The sequence below is a fragment of the Chlorella variabilis genome (assembly GCF_000147415.1).
Source record: "Chlorella variabilis unplaced genomic scaffold CHLNCscaffold_19, whole genome shotgun sequence".
Taxonomy (NCBI): Eukaryota; Viridiplantae; Chlorophyta; class Trebouxiophyceae; order Chlorellales; family Chlorellaceae; genus Chlorella; species Chlorella variabilis.
Window position 1 is genome coordinate 838,257 of NW_005435069.1, and position 17,954 is coordinate 856,210.

Below are 17,954 nucleotides of genomic sequence, written 5' to 3' on the forward strand. Positions count from 1 at the left end.
CCACGCCACCTTTATGGTGCTTAAGCATGGCTCCATCCACCTTGTGCATGCTGCACGGCTGTTCCGACATTGGGTAACCTGCAGGCTTCTGTTACCGCGCGGGAAATGCAGACACCAGCGGTAGTAACAGCAACGTGCCCACCCTAAACAGTCTCCTTCAGCAGTTCACGTGTAGTAAGTTCTGCAATTGTTGTAAACGAGAAAGATCAAATGCATCTACTAAGCAATGAAATGTGCTACATCAATGTACACAAGTTTGTGGCGATACTTCTCAGTGCGCTCTCATTCTGCCTACTGCCCCTGCTGCTGCTCCAGCGCGACTGCCTCCTCGTCGTCGCCCCGGCCGCCCGTCATCAGCCATGCCGCTAATCCAAAGAAGGGCACAAAGCGGTAAGCGGGTGCGGCACCCACGGCGCCCAGCAGCCACGCCTGCCACACGGCGTACAGGCAGGCATCCACGCCAAAGGCCCAGTCGACGCGGCTGGTGGCCAGCAGGGTGGTGAAGTACTCCCAGCGGGCCGGCAGGTCGCCAGCCTCTGGCCGTGCAAACAGCGCCCAGCCAATGCTGACCACGCCCACGGTGGCAGCCACGGCGCCGACGATGGGAGCACAGCCCGGGAGGCGCGCCGGCGCCGCCTCGCTGCCCGCCCCCTGCGCTGCTGCAGCCGCCTCTGGGGACTCTGGCGCCAGCCGCTTTGCCAGGTAAATTGGAAAGAAGACATTTGTGAGGAACTGCAGGGAGCGGGTTTGCAAGCCAATGAGGAGGCAGGCGGGGCAGGGGCTTGGTCACAAGGCCAGGGGCTGATAGGCACAACCTGCTGCTCCTCGCGCTGCCAGCCGTCACGCCTGCTTCACTGCTGCCGCTTGGGTCATCTGCCGAGCCTGCTGCTCCACCCAGGCACTCCCACCACACTGCTGTAGTGCCAGACAGGCAGCCCGTCTCACCTGTGTGCCCACCCAGATGGGCAGCTTGCTCTTCACCCGCCGCCCCAGCGGGTCTGCCAGCATGACTGGCCACCACATGAGCGACCACGCGTTGACCGCGTTGAACATCGCCTCGCTCACAGGGTGCTCCGCGATGCAGGGCACCGGGTTGAGGCCCAGCTGCAGTGCAGGCGGTGCGAGTGGAGGCACGCGTTGATGAAGCCTGGCCTGGCCAGCCAGCACACACCCTCCAGCTGTCGCGCTGCTGCACAGGCTGCGGGCAACAAGGCTCCGCAGCGCGGCACAGGAGCCTCTCACCTGCGCCAGGCCGATGTTGACATAGAAGTAATTGTAGCTCTCGTGCAGCACCGCCTGCAGCGCCTCAGGCGACACCTGCCAGGCTGGCACGCCGGGAGCGGCGGTGCTCAGCATGACGTACCCAAGGTAGCCGGCGTAGAAGGCCCACATGGCGCCACTGGCCAGCGGCAGCGTCTTGAGCACCGCGGGGTTGGCATTGGGGCCCAGCTTGCGCACCTGCGTGTGCACGGAGTTGCAGACAGCGAGCGGTGGTCACCAAGAGGGCATGGTAAGCACACCCCGGCAGGGAGTGCCGCACAGGCAGCAGACGCTACTGGCAGCTGCTGTGCCAAGCCACAGGGGTAACCCCGCCAGCTCATCGCCAGCTCACCAGCGGCGCCACCACCGAGATCCCCGACAGCGCCGCCGCCCCCGGCTTGATGGCGGGCTCCACAATGTCTCGCGCAAACACAATCTGCCCCAAGTCGTTGACCTGGAGGAAGCAGTTGTGCAGGGCGCCGCCGGCCGTGAAGCGAGCGGGCACGCATGGAACTGGGGCCTGCCACACACAACGCGCCGTGCGACCAACTCGCCAGCGGCGCCAGCGCCAGCGCCAACACCTGGCCCGGGCTGCCTGCGCGGCGCGGCGCACCTCGTAGAAGCTGACGCCTCGGCTGAAGGGGAACTCGGTGGCGCGCCCGCTGTCGTCCGCTATCTCCACGTGCCTGAGGGAGGCGACCAGGCAGCGGCGGGCGACGGGCACGCGTCAGGCGGAAGCAGTGCGCGAGCAGGCGCGGCGGACCGGCGTCCAGGCACCCAGGCCTTTCACATCCTCCTGGTGCTGCACCACCGTAAGGGCACGTCGCTCCCCTTCCAGCTCACCACCGCACGCCGCAGCGCCGCGGGTCGCCCTCGGTGATGTCCTCCACGCAGAACTTGATGTCTGGCGGCACCAGGGCCTCAATCTTGCGGAAGTAGGCGGCGATGGCGGCGCGCCCCACAAAGGGGTCCTGGTAGATGAGGTCCTCGTACACGCAGTCCTCCGCAATCAGCTCCAGCACCGCGCCCATCTGCTTCGAGTTGTAGCTGTCGTAGTAGGCCAGGGCCGCCTCGCGCGCGGTGCGCGCCGGCGCGGCGCCGGCGGCGCGTGCCGTGGCGGCCTGGCCCTCCACCTGCTGCTGCGCCTGCGTCTGCAGGCGGGGAACCACAAACCACAGATGCACATGAGTGGGACAGCAGCAGGAAATAGGCTTGCCAGCGGCAGCCGGGGCGCACACCTGTGCACTAGCCTGGCGCCGCCGCTGCTGCCGACGCCGCCACAGGAGGCGCCGCGGCGTGGCGGGCTGAGCCCAGGCGCACGCCGGCGCGTGCAGATATGATGACACCGTGGTGCTTGCCGCTCTGACTGCCGCCATGCTGCTGCCTGAAGTCGGGTGGCCAGGAATGGAGAGCAATGGGCGAGTGTGTGCAATCCTGCTAGCCCCGCAACCACAAATTCGCAGGGGAATGGATCGAATTGGTTGAAGAATGCTACAGATGCGCGCGGCGCTGGGCCGGCATCTCAGCGCCTTGGCCGCTGAGCCCGCCAGGCGGCCGACGGCTCGCCACGTTGCATCAGGGTGTGAGGAGCACGCTGCAGGCGGCTTAGCTGCGTCCTTTGTATCACATGTGGGCTTACATAGTCTGATGATTATACACTAGCTCATGACGAGGAGAATCCAGATGCGCAAGAACCGGATCCCCGCTCCCCTCACATGCGTGCCTTCATCTCGTCGATCGTCTCCTTGAGCTCCCCGGCCTCAGCCATCTCCAGCACAATGTCGCACCCGCCCAGCAGCTCGCCCTGGACATACACCTGCACAGCAGCGCCCACCGCCAGCGGCAGCAGGACCTTGGGCGCGTGCCGCTGCAGGGCCGCCTCAAACGACGCGCCCGCCAGCCGCCCGTGCCATGGCCGAGCGGCACAGGGCCCCAGCTGGGCGGCCCACCTGCGGGTAGGTGGGCCAGTTGCTGAGCTCCTTGAGCCCCTGCCGCACGCCCTCGTCCGACAGGATGTCAAATGACCCAAACTCCTCCCCCGCAGCCCGCAGCGCCTCCACCACCTTGCGGCTGAAGCCGCAGCGCGGGGCGTCGGGGGTGCCCTGCGGGCCGGGGCAGGTGGATGAGACAAGCGGAGGGTCGCTGTGCAGGTCAGTGCCGCCGCGCAACCACTAACGCACGCTGTGTCGCCGCTCTGCGCACCAGCTACCCAGCCGCAGCCCCGAAGCTGGCGCTGCCCTGCACGCCAGCGCTGATCGGCACACCCGCACACTGCAGCAAAGCCACACGACCAGCCCAAGCCGCTGGGCAGCCGCACACCTTCATGAACAGCATGACGGGCTGCTGCCGGACGAGTCCCTCCAGGTGCTGCCGCTGCGCGTCCTTGCCGCCGGCCCCCGCCTTGGCCAGCTCCTGCCCCAGCTCCCCGGCCTCAGCCATCTCCAGCACAATGTCGCAGCCGCCCAGCAGCTCGCCGGCGACGTACAGCTGCGGGTAGGTGGGCCACTGCGAGAACTCCTGCACAGCCGGGTGGGCACGGGCGAACGCAGCCGCATGATGCGCCGCAGACGGGCGTGTGATGCGCGTAGAGGCGTGGTGCAAGGGCGGTGCGAGGCCAAGCCACATTGAGACGGTGGGGAAAGCACGGGCCCAGGCGCATCAAGGCCAGCTGCCCATTGCAGTTGGGCAAGACAATGAATGCAGGACAGGCCACGGGGGCAGGGGTGCAGCGGGGCAGGCGCACCTTGAGCCCCTGCCGCACGCCCTCGTCCGAGAGGATGTCAAACGTCCCAAAGTCGGCGCCGCACTGCTGCAGCGCCTCCACCACCTTGCGGCTGAAGCCGCAGCGCGGGGCGTCCGGGGTGCCCTGCAGGCAGGAGCAGGTGGATGGAAGAAGCGGAGGGGTTTGGGAGAGCATGCCAGCCAGGGTGCTGCAAGCCAGCCTGAGATGTGCAGGAGCGGTGTGGTTTGGCGCACGAGGCAGATGGATGCAGGCGGTGCAGGGCAGTGCGGGTCCCGTCTGGGTGCGTGCGTGTCAGAGCAAGGATGACTGTTTCAGCGGTGCTTTCCTCCTGGGGGACACACTGCCAGGTGATGTACTGTTTGCTCAGAGGCAGGTCCTCGGACTGTGCACCTTTCTCATCACACACGCGCGGCCGAGGCGCCACAGCAGCGATGCAGCAGCATGCAGGCATGGTGCACGCGGAAATGCAATCCAAACCTTCATGAACAGCATAACCGGCTTCTGGCTGACTAGCTGCTTCAGCCGCTCCTGCAGGTCGCCCTGGCCTGCAGGCGCATCGACAAGGGCAGGCGCAGCACGGCACGTGCCTCGGCTGTCGCTCCGGGGCACCCTTCTCAGAACCCCACAGTGCTGCTAGCTGGCCAGCTGGCCACGTTCCACCCCCTACGCACCGCTAATGGATGGCTGCACGTAGCTGGGTGGGGCTGCCGCCGCTGCTGGTGACGCCGTAGCGCCGCCGCCGTTCGCTACCGCACCGCCGACGCCCGCAAGAGCTGCAAACTTGGACGACAGCGCCGCTGCGTCTGCCCCCTCTAGGCTGTCCACCACCTTGCCGTCACGGAAGAATAGGAAGTAAGGCACTACAGACACGCTGTACTGCTCCGAGATGTCCGCAGCCTCCTCAGCCTCCACGCGCACCACTGCCACCGACGGCGAATCCGCTGCCAGCTGCGCTAGTACACTGTCCAGGAACTTGCAGGGCTCGCACCAGGCGGCCCAGAAGTGCACCACCGCCTGCACGTTTGGTGGTTCGGAGGGCGGCGGCAGCGAGCAGTGAGAATGGTTTTGTGGAAGGGCGGCAGCGGCGGAAGCAGCAGGCGTGATGGCGGCAGCGCATGATGGCGGCTGCGGCTCACCAGCGCGCGGCTGGTAATGGCCTTCTGGAAGTCCGCCAGCTCGCTTGCGTCTGTGACGGGCTGCATGGTGGCTGATTGCAGCCCGGCGATCATATCGGCGGCCTCCTGCACAGTCTGTGGCGGTACATGCAGGCTGTATCGATCCGTGATTGTCACTGAGGGCGTAGCGGCGCAGCAGACTCAAGCGCGGCTCCCAGCAGTACTCGCCAGCCTGGAACCGTACCGTAATGCATACCTCTTCCGGAAGCAAGTAACACTGCTCAATCGCACATTACACTTCTGAAAGCAGCCCCAACAGCTGGGAACCTGCCAGAGAGCCGCCAAGGTTGCCAACAACTCCAGAGCTCTCGCAATGGTGCAGCAGGGGGAGCTCAATGGGGTCACAGAAGACCAGGAAGGGGCCTACACGCCTCGGTGCATACTGGTGGGTGGCGGCGCCTTTGCTGGCCCGACTGCCGCCGGCCGGCGGGCGGATGGAGACGCTCAGGCACAGTGTGCCGCATGCGTACTGCACAGGTCACTGGCGGCGCAGGGTTCATCGGCAGCCACGTCGCCATCCGCCTGCTCAAACGCTACAGCTACAAGGTGCGGCAAGAGGGTCCATGCGCCACTTGCTGGAGCGCTCGACTCGCCCACGCGCCACTTGCCGCCGCCGCCACTGCCTTGCCGCCTCCCCCGCCTTCCCCCCAGGTGGTGGTACTGGACAAGCTGGACTACTGCGCCTCAATGCACAATCTGCGCGAGGCCCAGGACCACCCGCGGTTCAAATTCGTGAGGGGAGACATCACCGGCGGGCTGGACCTGGTGCAGTATGTGCTGCGCGAGGAGGGCGTCGACACGGTGCTACACTTTGCGGCCCAAACACACGTGGACAACAGCTTCGGCAACTCCCTGGCCTTCACCGCCAACAACACGTGCGCCTGACAGCCGTGGCTGGGCCACAGCCGCCACTATGTGCTGGCAGGATTGCTGCTGCCGCCTGCCGGCATGTGTCATGCGCCTCCCCCTGCCCTCAGGCTACACTCGACAGCATGCCGTGGTTTGTGTGGCTGGCTGGCGCAGGTATGGCACGCATGTGCTGCTGGAGGCCTGCCGCGTGTACGGCAGAGTGCGGCGGTTCATCAATGTCAGCACCGACGAGGTGTATGGCGACACATCGTTCGGCGCGCTGGCAGGTGGGAGGCGGCCGGGCACCCTGCCTACTCGCATGGCTCACAGCCACGTGATGTGCACCGAGCGCTCCCCAGCCACTCCCTGCTGGCAGGCCTGCCCGAGAGCAGCAGCCTGGCTCCCACCAACCCATACTCTGCGGCCAAGGCGGGAGCCGAGCTCATGTCCCTCGCCTACCTCACCTCCTACAACCTCCCCGTCATCGTCACCCGCAGCAATAACGTGTTTGGGCCGCACCAGTTCCCCGAAAAGCTCAGTGAGTGCGCTTGAGCTGGGTGGAGGCAGCAACCCGAAGAGCTCAGGGGCATACGCAATCCCGTGCCGCCCCCCGCAGTCCCCAAGTTTGTGCTGCTGGCCAGCCGCGGCGAGCGGCTGCCGGTGCACGGCGACGGGCTGGCCACCCGGTCGTATCTGTATGTGGCTGACGTGGCAGAGGCCTTTGACATCATACTGCACAAGGCGAGCGGCGGGGGTTCTGGCCTGTTCGGCACGGCAACGGTAGCCGCACGAGGCAACAGCAGGGCAACAGGAGGGTGGATACGACGGGCGGCTGGGGCAGAGTGCGAGGCGTGGCGCTGGCAAGCCAGGAAGGATACCATCTAAAGATTGGCCCCTCCATGCCTGGCGGCGAGCATCTGCAGGGCCAGGTGGGCCAGGTCTACAACATCGGCAGCCAGCAAGAGCGCACCGTGCTGGATGTGGCCGCCGACATCTGCGCCGTCTTCCGCCTGCCGGCGGGCAGCCAGGTGGAGCATGTCAGGGACCGCGCCTTCAACGACAGAAGGTACCCAATGCCGCCTGCTCTAGAGGTCTGCTGTCAGTCCGTGCTCTCCTCTCTTGCATCTGATTGAGGAATGAGAAGAGAGGTAAAGCTGGGATGGGAGTCGACTGCAGGTACTTCATTTGCGACGCCAAGCTTTCGGCGCTGGGTTGGCGGGAGAGCACGCCCTGGGAGGCGGGCCTGCAGAAGACTGTGGACTGGTACCTGCGGCATGCAGAGGACCACTGGGACAAAGGTGGGTGGATGTGCGCGATGGTGGCGGTGATGGCAGTACCAGCACTTTACAGCAGCACTTAATAGCTGCTCGCCCTGAACCTGCCCTCCCATGGTTGCTGCCGCGGCGTGCCATGTCGTGCAGCCAACGTGGAGGCGGCGCTGGAGCCCCACCCATTCCCACCGCACTCACCAGCCAGCTCCACCTAGCCTGCGCTTCAAGCTGGCCTGCTACGGTGGCGCTGCGCTGTTGAGCGCAGATGGAGGGAAATGCTGAGATTGCGTATTTGGTGTGTGGAACAGCATGTGAAAGTTCGATTGGATTAAGCACAGAGCACAGAGCTGAGCGAAAGGAGAGAGGAGGCGAAAGAACCAGGGAGTAGAAGAAGAAGCAACACGCAAACGCAAACACAAACCAGGCAATGTACAGGGCGGGGCGGCTGCTGCGGGCGGGGCGCACGGGCTGCTGTCGCTGCTGCATCAGCAGCACAACAGCACCAACAGCTGCCTGCCCCAGGTACCCATGCGTCAGTCAAAGTCCGAGTCCTCGTCCGACTGGGTGCGTTGCCGGTGCTGCCGCGCCAGGCCGTGCCGCATGGTGCGCGCCGCCTGCGCCGCCTCCTCGTCGTCCGAGTCGTCCTTGCGCTGCGGCGGCGGCACCACCACCCCCGCCTTGAGCAGCTTCTTCTCCACCTGGCCCAGGGGAGGAGGTGCAGGCACAGGGCATGGTGGGATGCGGCAGCAGGCATGGAGCAATGGGGAGTGCGCAGCCAACAGGCAGGACTGTGTGAATACCTAGCAGCCGCCAGCCGGTGTCACAAAGCACCTCCCTGGCCAGACCCGCCACCTCCCCAGCCAGCCAGCCAGTGCCCCGCAGCCGCACCTGCGAGGTGGGGAAGTCGTCGGTGGCCCCCAGCGCGTCGAAGCCGATGATGCGGTCTGCCGCCACGCCGTTGAGGAACATGACCACGCAGGGCAGCATGCGCACCTGCAGCTTCTCCACAAAGAAAGGAGCGTCCTGCATGGGGGGCCAGGGGCGGGACGGCAATCAATTGCGGAACGACTGATCCGCCACTCAGCAACCGAGCGCGGGCAGCAGGCACGCCAGCGACAGCGCGGCCACTGGCTGCCCCAGGACCAGCCTCACAACTCCAGCAGCCCTGCTCGCGTCTCTGCTGCCAGCCTCTCTGCCCGCTGTGGCTCACCGGCGCCGACAGCTTGATGAAGCGTGTGTCGAAGAACTTGCGGGCCAGCAGGCCCAGGTGCTTGTCCATGATGCGGCAGCGCTCGAACTCGCGGTGGAAGAAGTGGCACACCACCCGGTCGCTCTTGGTCACCGCCTCCAGGAAGTCGCCCTCTGCCACCTCCTCGTACGAGCCTGCCGCAGGCAAGGGCGGTGCCCACAGGCTGCGAGTGGGCGAGCGGCAGGCGGCGGCGGCGACGCGGGCGGGCGGCAGGCAGACACGTGTCCCTCCTCCGAGCCAGCGTATTTTACTAGAGCAAGGAGCCGATCCAGCGAGGGCTGCAGGTAGGCAGGCTGCGCGCCATGCCCCTCCCGCCCGCCACCTCACCGTGCCCCTTCTGCTGCATCTTGGCACGCTTCTCGACCTCCCGCTGCAGCGCCGCCAGCCGCTCCGCATGCAGCTTCTCTAGCTCTGGGTCGTCCAGCAGGTCATCCACATCCACTTGGGCATAGGTGGGCCCGGCTGCCGCCGCCGCCTGTGCCGCCAGCAGCTCCTGCAAGGCAGGCTCGGCGGGGCCGGAGGTTGGAGCCGGAGCGGTGCTTGTCCGCGCTGCGATGCAGCGATGCAGGGAGCCGCCGCTGCGGCTCCCCGCGCAGGATGGGAGTGCACAACGCTCCCACCTGCTTGTAGTCCTCTGCCGCCTTGCCCATCGCCTGGCCAAAGGCCAGGCTGTGCATCTGGCTCTTGACCTTGCCCACGTCCATCCTGCCTGAATGACTGACACAACAGAGGGGAGTCTGGAGCCGGGTGATCAGACAGGCATCTCCAGCTGCAGCGTCTGGCCCCCCTGCGCAATCGGCAGGGTGTGCGGGCAGTTGCAATGGGAACTGAGCACGCCAGAAGCCTCCGTCGCACAGCTTCCCTCAGTTTGACCTGCCACCTGTGTTGACGGAGCAGACCCGCCCTCCCTTTCGTTCGTCAGCATCCAATTGGGGCTCGGCGGCATGCTGAAATCGTGTTGCCGAGTGCCGGGGGCGTAACGCGAGCACCGAGTTACGGCCATGCAGCCGGCCTCCCTCAACCGGCCCCGCGCGCTGGGCACAACAGGCGGCAGCTCGGCACCCTGGGAGAGCGCCGCGGGCAGCCCCGCCCACCGACCAGCGCCAGGCTTTGGCAGCGGCGGGCGTCCGGGGCTGCCGCCGCCACCAACCGCCGCCTCCGCCGACATGGATTCGCTCGACCTCTTGCTTGGGGGCGGCGGCAGCCCCTCGCCCAGCATCGGCTCCCGACCTTTGACAGCGCCCCAGCCGGCAGGGCTGACGAGCGTGACATCGCGCCCCGTCACGCGTGCCTCCCTTTTTGGAGGCAAGCGCAGCGGCCGCTTGCGAGGCTGCCTTGGCATGCCCCGTTTGGTGCTTGCTGTACCACTGGCAATCCTGGCTCTTCCCACACTGCCAATGCAGATGACGATGCTCTGCCGCTGCCAGAAGATGAGCGGTCGTCGGCAGCTCCGCTGGCGGGGCAAAAGCCTGCCCCTGCCGCTGCTCCTGCGCCAGCGCTTGCTCCACGTCCTGCTCCTGCTGCGTCTCCAGTTAGTCAGGCCAGCCCCCAGCAGCCACAGTACTCGTCGCAGCAGGTGCAAGCCAACCACGCCTACCAGCCCCGCGGGCCCAGCGCAGCCACTCCCGGCGCCTCCGCTGCTGCCGTGCCAGCACAGCAGCTACACGCAGCGCATGCGGCGCCACAGCACATGCCGCCACCGTCCATGCCGTCGGCAGCCCAGCAGCAGCAGCTTGCTGTGCTGCAATCCCGGGTGGATCAGTTGGAGCTTCAGCTGGAAGAGGCGGGCGAGAAGTGTCGCAGCGCCGAGGGCGGTGAGGCGTCTGCTCGGCAGGCGCTGGCAGCAGCCCAGGCCGAGGCGTCCGCGCTGCGGCAGCGGCTGGAAAGCACCAACGAGGCGGCTGTGGAACAGATGCTAGCAGAGGTGGACCGCCTGGCTGCTGGAAAGCAGCAGGCGGAGCAGCAGGCAGGGCGGCTGGAGGAGAAGCTGCGGCAGGCGGAAGCTGAGCGCAGAGGGCTGGATGGCCGGCGGGACCAGGCAGAGGCGGAGTTGGCAGGCATGCAGCTGCAGCTGGCGACGTCCGCGCAGCAGCTGGCAGATAGCCAGCGTCGAGCCGAGGAGGCTGCCGCAGAGGTGAAGCGGCAGGCAGAGCAGGTGGCGGTGCTGAAAGCCGAGGTGGCTAAAGTCGCCGTCGCCAGCGGCCAAGCGGACGAGGTGCGGCAGCAGCTCCTGCGGCGGGAGGCAGAGATGGCGGCGGCCACCCAGCAGGCCGCGGCGCTAGCCAAGCAGCTGGCGGCAGCTGAAGCAGAGGCCGCATCCGCGGCAGCAGCTACTAAGAAGGCCGTTCGGCGACAGCAGGCGGCCGAGGCGGCCGCGGCCAATGCCGATGCCCAGCGGCGGTGTGTGGCTGGGCAGCTGGAGGAGTGCAAGCAGCACCTGGCCAGCGGGCAGCAGGTGCGGCATCCCGCGCTGGCTGCTTGATCACATGAGCCCGCCTCCCTGCACCTCTGTTCTCACCAGGCAGATACTGATGGGTCGCTTGTGTGGCGCCTGCCTGCCTGCCTGCAGATCCTTCGGGAGTTTGAGGGGCACCTCCGCACCGTGGCAGCTGAGCGGGACGCCGCACTGGAGCAGCTGGAGTGCGCAGAGGGGCGGCACGAGGAGGCGGAGCGGCGGCTGCGGGAGGCGGAGCGCTTGGAGGTGCGGGGTGCTGTTAGTGCTGGCGCTGCCGAGCCTGCCGCCATGAGTTTGGGGGTGAACTGGTGTCCCTGTGCCAGCATGGTGTGCCAGCCACAATGGCTCTGTCATGTCGGCAACAACGTGCTCTTGGACCTGGCATCAATCACTCGTCCATGTTTCCTCTACACGTGGCGAATGTGCAGGCCAGCAACGCTCGGCGGCAGGCAGACCTGGATGCGCTGCAGGCGGAGGCGGACGGCGTGGTGTCGCACCTGCGGGGGCAGCATCGCGCGCTGGCGGCCAGGGAGCGCGAGGCAGCAGGGCGGGAGAAGCAGCTGGCGCTCAAGTGAGGGAGGGCAAGGCCTTGCTGACTTGGCCTGTGGGCTTCTGGACATGCCATCCTCATAGGCTGACCTGTGTTCCTGCCCTGATGGCCATCTGCCCGCCTGCCCGCCCTCCTGCCTGCGTGATTGCAGGGAGAAGGACCTGGGCGCTCAGGAGTCCATCCTTCTGGAGCAGCAGGCGGATGTGGGCAGGCAGGAGGAGGGCGCCGTTGCGCTGAAGGAGCAGCTGCTGCTGCAGCAGCAGGAGGTGGAGCGGGCCAAGGCGCAGCTGAACCAGCAGCGCTCGGCGCTGGAAGCGGCGCAGGCGCAGGCGAGCTTGGCTTGCGGCTCAGTCTGCCTCGGCCACCCATGCCCCAGTGTGCGACAGATGGGGGCAGCCAACCCCTGCACCCGCTCTGCCATGTCCGCTCCCCGCAGGTGCAACGTGACCAGGCATCTCTGGCCCAGGAGCGCGCCCTTCTAGCCGACCTGCGCTCCCAGCGCATGGCCGAGCAAGAGGCGCTGCTGACGCGGCTGGGAGAAGAGCGCGCGGCGGCGGCGCGGCAGCAGAGCAGCGCTGAGCGCGCTGTGGATGCTGCGCGTGGCGCGGAGCTGGAGGCCGCCAAGCTGCTGGCCGACCTGCAGACACAGGTGTGCTGCCCACCGTCCCATGGGGACCGTTCAATGGGGACAGCGTCAGTAGTATGTGTTTGAAATGTAAGTGTTCTCAGCGACGGGGGCAGTTAAGATCAGCAGTGTGACTGCTCGATGCTGGATATGCTAATGGCTGTAGTGGTCCCTTGTCATGCAGGCATCCAACGCCAAGCAGGCAGCCGACGGCGCGCAGCAGCGCCTGCAGCAGCTGCAGGAGCGGTGCGCTGCCGAGGAGGCGCGCCTGTCGGGGCTGCAGACGGCGGTGCTGCAGCAGCGCCAGGGCTTTGACGCGCAAGTGCGGTCGCTGCTGGAGCTGGGGCAGCAGGTGGGCGTTGCTGGTAGATTTGTTGGTGCTCTGGTAGTGTCACTGCTCTCTGCCTATGCATGCACAGTATACGTTGCACAAAGCTTGATGCACACCCATGGAGGGGCCTTTACTGCATGCACTTGGCCGTTGCGCAGGTGAAGGGCCAGTCGGACGAGCTCTCCTCAGGCTATGCCCAACTGCAAGAGGCCCAAGCCGAGCTGGAGCAGCAGCGGCAGCAGCTGGAGGAGCTGCAGCGGCAGGCGGAGGCGGAGCGCAAGGCTGCCAAGACTGACAGGACGGAAGCAGAGGCGGCAGTGCAGCAGGCAGCAGAGGCGCGCCTTGCGGCGGCCGCAGAGCAGCGCAAACTGGGCCAGGAGCGGCTGGAAAGCCTGAGGGCGGCCGAGGTGGTGCGAGGCCTGCAGCTCACACTGGCGGCACACGTACGTACGGCGGCGGCTGCACAGCTGCCGCATGCGGCAGAGCTGTGGCACCAGCTGCAGGCAACAATGGGAGTAGACATGCGATTGCCACCAGCAGGACAAGGAGAGGTGGAGGCAGCTGCCGCTGGCAGCACCGTAACAAGCGTGGCAGCGCTGCCGCTGCCGCAGCTGCCGCCTCAGGAGCCGCCTCGGCTGCCACCTTGGGGGCCTGGGTCAGCACCGCTGATGACAGCAATGGCGGCAGTGGGAGCGGCTCCACGCGCTGCACATGAAGCTGTTGCAGCTCAGCAGCAGGCGACATCTCAAACAACAGCCGCACCGGCGACCGATGACAGCCAACTTCGGTATCGAGCCATATTGGCCAGCTTGGAGAGCAGCATCGACCGCTGGCGAGCCCAGCTGCGGGCCGGCGAGCAGCTAACTTTCGGCGGCGACGCCACCCACTATGCGCCGAGCAGCCTCCCGGGAGCAAGCTCTGGGCCGCTGGGAGGTGCGACCTTCTTCCTGCCTGCTCCATCCGCCGGCGCCGCCATTAGCGGTGGGCGCCCGCCCGCGACAGAGAGCAGCAAGGCAAGGAGCAGCAGGAAGTTTGAGAAGAGCAAGCCGGCGGGAGTGCGGCAGGAGGCTGACGAGCACCGGGATGCAGGGGACTCGGGCAGCGAGGATCGGACAGAAGATGAGGAGGCAGCGGTGGACGTGCGCCCGCGCAGCCCAAGCCGTGCAGTGCAGACGGCTGTCAGCTGCCTCGATGATGCCCCCAACGCATTCGGTGGTGGTGTGAGCAGCGCCCCTTGCTCTCCAGCCCGCCAGCGCAGCGGCAGGGCACGTGCTGCAGCTGCCCCACGCCCCGCCAGCGCCAGCGCCGCAACCACGGCCAAGAGAGCGAGCGGCAGCAGCTCAGGCGGCAGCTTCAGCGCGGGCGATGTGCGGGCGGTGCATGGGATTACCATCCCCGCCTCCTTCTCGCTGCCCGGCAGCCCGCAGCATGCCAAGCCCCGCAAGTGGCTCAAGTTCAAGTCTGGCCCTGGCGGCGGCGTGCAGCCCAGCATGCAGAGCACGTGGGAGCTGGATGGCTGCGGCACCAAGGGCGGCTGGGGAGGCATCTTTGCCTTCAGGCGCAGCTTGGACGGCGGCAGCGGCGGGACAAAACAGTAGCGCACTCAACTGCGCCATTGCTTTGCCTTGTGCCTGCCTCAATGCTGCCGTGTTTATCTCTTACCACTGTGGCTATAATGTGGCGGTAGTAGCAAAACAGACAAGAATGGGGTCATCTCGTTGCAAAAGGATCTGGCGGGCACAGTCGATGTATCTCACGCGTTGCTAGCGGTTCGTTTGTATGTATCAGGCCACGGCATGGTGCGGGTGCGAGCAGGAAAACATGGAAAAACTGTGTGCAGTGGGGACAGATGCAGGGGAGGTATGGAGTCACGGAAAACCGTTCTGGAACAAGCCAGAAGGAAAGAATACAAGAATGTGCATACAACAAGGCCGAAGGCGAAGAGAAGTGCACTAGTACAGGGAAGGAGGCAGAGGGAGGGTTGGACAGAGACAAACGGCATGGCATTGCTGCCAGGACTTGTGCGCTACTGGAGCCACACGGCCAGCTGCTGGCTCGCAGTGGCCAAAGCCTCAGAGCCTGCTGCCCCTGCTGCTGCTGCTGCTGCCGCCCTCGGCGAGCTGCCTGCCCACCAAGACCGCGGGTAGCGCCTGCGCCAGCTCTGGCGGCAGCGGGCGGTCTGGGTTGAGCCAGCGGGTGCAGCACACGCCTTTGAACATCTTGAGTGGCCGGCCAGCCTGCGCCTCCACTGCTGGCGCGGCAGACTCTGCAAGGAGGAGCAGGTGCAGTGGTGGGACGGGGCCAGGGGAGGCACAGTGAATTGATGGATCCCGGGCAGTGGGCACAGCAAGCTGGCAGGGCAGCGCAGCAGCGGTCGCTGATGCAATGCTGCTGTGTTCAAGGCCGCCCCAGGCCGCCTGGCTCACCCGCGGGCTGCAGGCGCTGCTGCCAGTCGGTCACCAGCGCAAGCTCCGTTTTGGAGTGCTGCGCAGCGCGGCCCGGGTGGAAGGCCACAATGCAGTTGGCGGCGGTGGGCAGCGGCAGCTTGCCGGGGCGCTGAGACCAGTTGAAGCCCGAGTTGCGAAGGTAGGTGCCCACTGCAGGACAGCGGCGGCGGAGAAGAGAAGCAGCAGGAGGGCGGTTGGTGGCCGAGGTGCATGCAGAGGGAGGGACAGCGCGGGCTTCACGCAAATGCCAGTGAACAGACGGCAGATGAGAAGAGATTAGAGGGCAGCCTCCACCCAGCCAGGCCAGCCACCTGCTATCGTGAATGCGCCCATGCGGCTGCAGCGCTCCAGCGCGGGGCCAAAGCCCTGGTCGTTGCTGACGCACACCACCGCCCCGGCTGGGCCGTGCTCCTCTGCAAAGTAGATCATATCCCCTGCGCAGCAATGAGGGAGCGGCGGGGCACAGGGCGTGTGCGGTGAGGCACACGCGCACGCAGGCAGCTACGGCTGCCAGTCGGCCGCACCACAGCGGCATGCTGCGACGAGAAGTTTGAGACGAGTCGCCATGCCCACGCGAACAGCATGGGTGGGCAGCTGCCCGGCTCACGTCGCATCAGCAGATCTGCTGCGTCCTTCTCCAGCCCCGCCACCGCCAGGTCCGCCTGCAGCACCTCCAGCACCGCCTGCAGGCAGACAGACACGCACACGGCAGCAGGAGTGAGCCAGCCAGCAAGGCATGTAGCCTAAGTGGCAAAATGCGTACTCCAAGCTGACTGAAGCAGGTGGCTGGCGGTGTCCGGGCTCCCTGCGCTGCAATATGTGCCAGGATGGTCTGCTGGCGCACTGGGGGGGGCAGCTGGCCCAGCGCACCTCCCACGACTCGCTGCTGCTGCGGTGGCGGAGGCGGTTCACTGTGCGCTCGTTTGCAAAGGCGGACAGCGAGGGCACGAGGCCGGTGACGCGCTCCACTGTTCGCTTCAGCCGGTGCCCAATCACCAGCGCATGCTCCGCATTCTTGGCGCTGATGTTGTCTGCGGGCGGCAGCGGGCACGACATTGTGGTGGGCAGCAGCGCCGCACGGCGGCAGAGTGGGGCGGCGGCGCGGCGGCCCAGGCGGCGGCCGCTCAGCAGCAGCAGCAGGTGAGGCGGCCAGACCCCTCGCACCTAGGTCCCAGAACACACGCGCGCTGCGCGGGGGGGCCTGCACTCAGTTTTCAAGGGGGTCTGATCGTTGAACTCGTTGCACTTGCATGGAGCCCTGCGGGAATCTCTACAGCTTCCCTAGCTCACCCGAAGCCCACAGCGGCACTCGAGCCGGCGAGAGGTCCCTGCAGTGGGAAGTGTCTGCAACTGCGCCATGCAGGGCCAAACCTGGGCCCCAGACCCCTGTTAAGGAAGCGGGAAAGGTCCACCAACCGACAGCGCACCGTGGTTTTGATACACGAGAGTTTTGGGAAAGTGCTAGGGCCATGTCGCAGCGTGCTGCAGCGGCGGGATGCTGGCGCTGCCGACTTGCCTCCACACCAGCGCTGCTTGCATTTTCTAGTGTTACAATGCATGCATCTCATGCAGATGCATCAAGGGAATCATGCAGGGCAGCAGCTGCCTGCTCAGCGGCTCAGCGGCCAGCATCCCCCAACCGGGCTGCACAACTCCAAGGTCCTCGTTGCAGCAACCCAACTCTAGGTGTTGCAGGCAGCTGTAGCTGCTCGGCATGTTCAGGGGAAGGCGCAGCTGCTGGTAATCAGTCTGGTGGCTCGGCGGTCCAGGTCCCTGCCACGCTGCCCGCGCACGGCAGCGGCGGCAGCGGCAGGCCGGCCTCTTTCGCCCAGCCTATCACCAGCTCCGCCTCCTCCGCCGCCTGCTGCTCCTCTGGCAGCCAACGCTCGTCCCAGACCAGGCACCTGCCGGCCGCCGCGGGCAGCGGGTGGCGACCATAATCTGGCGGAGGTGCCCAGGGCGGCCGCCGCCGCGTCCTCAGCGGATCCGTCACCGCCAGCGTGGCCACACCACGGCTGGCTGCAAACCGCAGCATGGCCGCAAAGCCAGAGTCGTTGGACACACACGCCAGGGCAGCAGTGTGGCAGCAGCAGCCGGCGAGGGCGGCGCCTTGCCGCGAAACCAGGCGGTGCACGTCAGCGGCCATGGCCCGGTCTGCAGCGTTCCTGCGGTGTCGTCGGGGAGATGGGGGTGGAGGCGGCGGTGAAGGGCTGAATGGGGCAGGACAACATGCGGGAAGCATGCATGCCAGCCAGCTGCCGCCTCACCTCCTCACTTTCACAGCCACCAGGCGGGCACCGATGCACGCCAGCGCACGCTCAACCGCTGCGCTGCCGTCCTCTCCCGCCAGCCTCATCAGCGTTCGCTCATTGGCGTATGCAGTCAGCTGCCAGCCTGCAACGTGACATGGTGGTAGGCTGCTGCCGCCGGCCTGCGGTGCCGCTGCTGCCTGCGCCATGTGCTGCTGGACCGCGAGCAGCAGGCGGCGGCCAATGATGGGCGCATGGCCGATGTGCGCCACAGGGATGTTGTCCAAATCCCACAGGATGAGGCAGCAGTGTGCTGCATCAGGGGCCGCCGTCGCCTGCTGTGCTACACTGGCAGCGGCGGCGGCGGTGCCACGCGAGCAGCGGTGGGCTGATCGGCGGATCGATCGTATATGTGCAGCAACCGCGGAGCCGAGTGGGAGGCACTGAGCAGCACTGTGGAGGGTGAGGCTTGAGGCCGTCACCAACCCTCCCGGCAAAAACTGCAGCCTTGGGTGCGATGCCGCGCAACAGTCAAATCGTGGATGCATTCGGAGTGCTCAATTTCACGCTGCAAGCTCTGGCGAGCAACCTAATGATGAATTCACTCCACGTCAGCCTGGGCCAAACACTAAATTCGCTCTCAACCCGCCTTCGGCTGCGTTATTTAAGACCCGATCAATCCACCAAAACGACAACCAACGCCATTCCACTCACGCAAGCCCGCCAGCAGCTCCCCGAAACCAGTCTCAC

General features: G+C 66.4%; 6 protein-coding genes across 6 annotated transcripts; 2 read left to right on the top strand and 4 right to left on the bottom strand.

The window, feature by feature from the left end:
• Positions 1 to 351: 351 nt before the first annotated feature.
• On the bottom strand, positions 352 to 2,345 carry CHLNCDRAFT_9491 (hypothetical protein; the record flags this gene model as incomplete). Its single annotated transcript, XM_005845151.1, has 6 exons — positions 352 to 732; positions 946 to 1,104; positions 1,243 to 1,458; positions 1,613 to 1,714; positions 1,874 to 1,946; positions 2,104 to 2,345. Coding segments are annotated over 6 exons (1,173 nt in total), but the record flags the coding sequence as incomplete, so codon positions are not given.
• A 626-nt stretch (positions 2,346 to 2,971) lies between these two features.
• Positions 2,972 to 5,017, bottom strand: CHLNCDRAFT_26293 (hypothetical protein; the record flags this gene model as incomplete). The annotated part of the gene is made up of 6 exons (XM_005845152.1): positions 2,972 to 3,076; positions 3,210 to 3,362; positions 3,580 to 3,777; positions 4,004 to 4,126; positions 4,481 to 4,590; positions 4,675 to 5,017. Coding segments are annotated over 6 exons (1,032 nt in total), but the record flags the coding sequence as incomplete, so codon positions are not given.
• Positions 5,018 to 5,655: 638 nt separating this feature from the next.
• Positions 5,656 to 7,309, top strand: CHLNCDRAFT_7301 (hypothetical protein; the record flags this gene model as incomplete). Its single annotated transcript, XM_005845043.1, has 7 exons — positions 5,656 to 5,724; positions 5,830 to 6,053; positions 6,202 to 6,297; positions 6,387 to 6,565; positions 6,644 to 6,807; positions 6,951 to 7,093; positions 7,204 to 7,309. Coding segments are annotated over 7 exons (981 nt in total), but the record flags the coding sequence as incomplete, so codon positions are not given.
• Positions 7,310 to 7,831: 522 nt separating this feature from the next.
• CHLNCDRAFT_26239 (hypothetical protein) lies at positions 7,832 to 9,251 on the bottom strand (the record flags this gene model as incomplete). The annotated part of the gene is made up of 5 exons (XM_005845153.1): positions 7,832 to 7,996; positions 8,187 to 8,321; positions 8,509 to 8,681; positions 8,875 to 9,040; positions 9,168 to 9,251. The coding sequence occupies 5 exons, from the start codon at positions 9,249 to 9,251 to the stop codon at positions 7,832 to 7,834; spliced, it is 723 nt and encodes a 240-aa protein (XP_005845215.1).
• Positions 9,252 to 10,237: 986 nt separating this feature from the next.
• Positions 10,238 to 14,106, top strand: CHLNCDRAFT_54096 (hypothetical protein; the record flags this gene model as incomplete). Its single annotated transcript, XM_005845044.1, has 7 exons — positions 10,238 to 11,002; positions 11,117 to 11,248; positions 11,431 to 11,573; positions 11,704 to 11,818; positions 11,989 to 12,201; positions 12,362 to 12,529; positions 12,667 to 14,106. 7 exons carry the CDS (start codon positions 10,238 to 10,240, stop codon positions 14,104 to 14,106), a joined length of 2,976 nt encoding a protein of 991 aa, XP_005845106.1.
• A 2,593-nt stretch (positions 14,107 to 16,699) lies between these two features.
• On the bottom strand, positions 16,700 to 17,101 carry CHLNCDRAFT_54097 (hypothetical protein; the record flags this gene model as incomplete). Its single annotated transcript, XM_005845154.1, has 1 exon — positions 16,700 to 17,101. The coding sequence occupies one exon, from the start codon at positions 17,099 to 17,101 to the stop codon at positions 16,700 to 16,702; it is 402 nt and encodes a 133-aa protein (XP_005845216.1).
• Between the last annotated feature and the right edge of the window lie 853 nt (positions 17,102 to 17,954).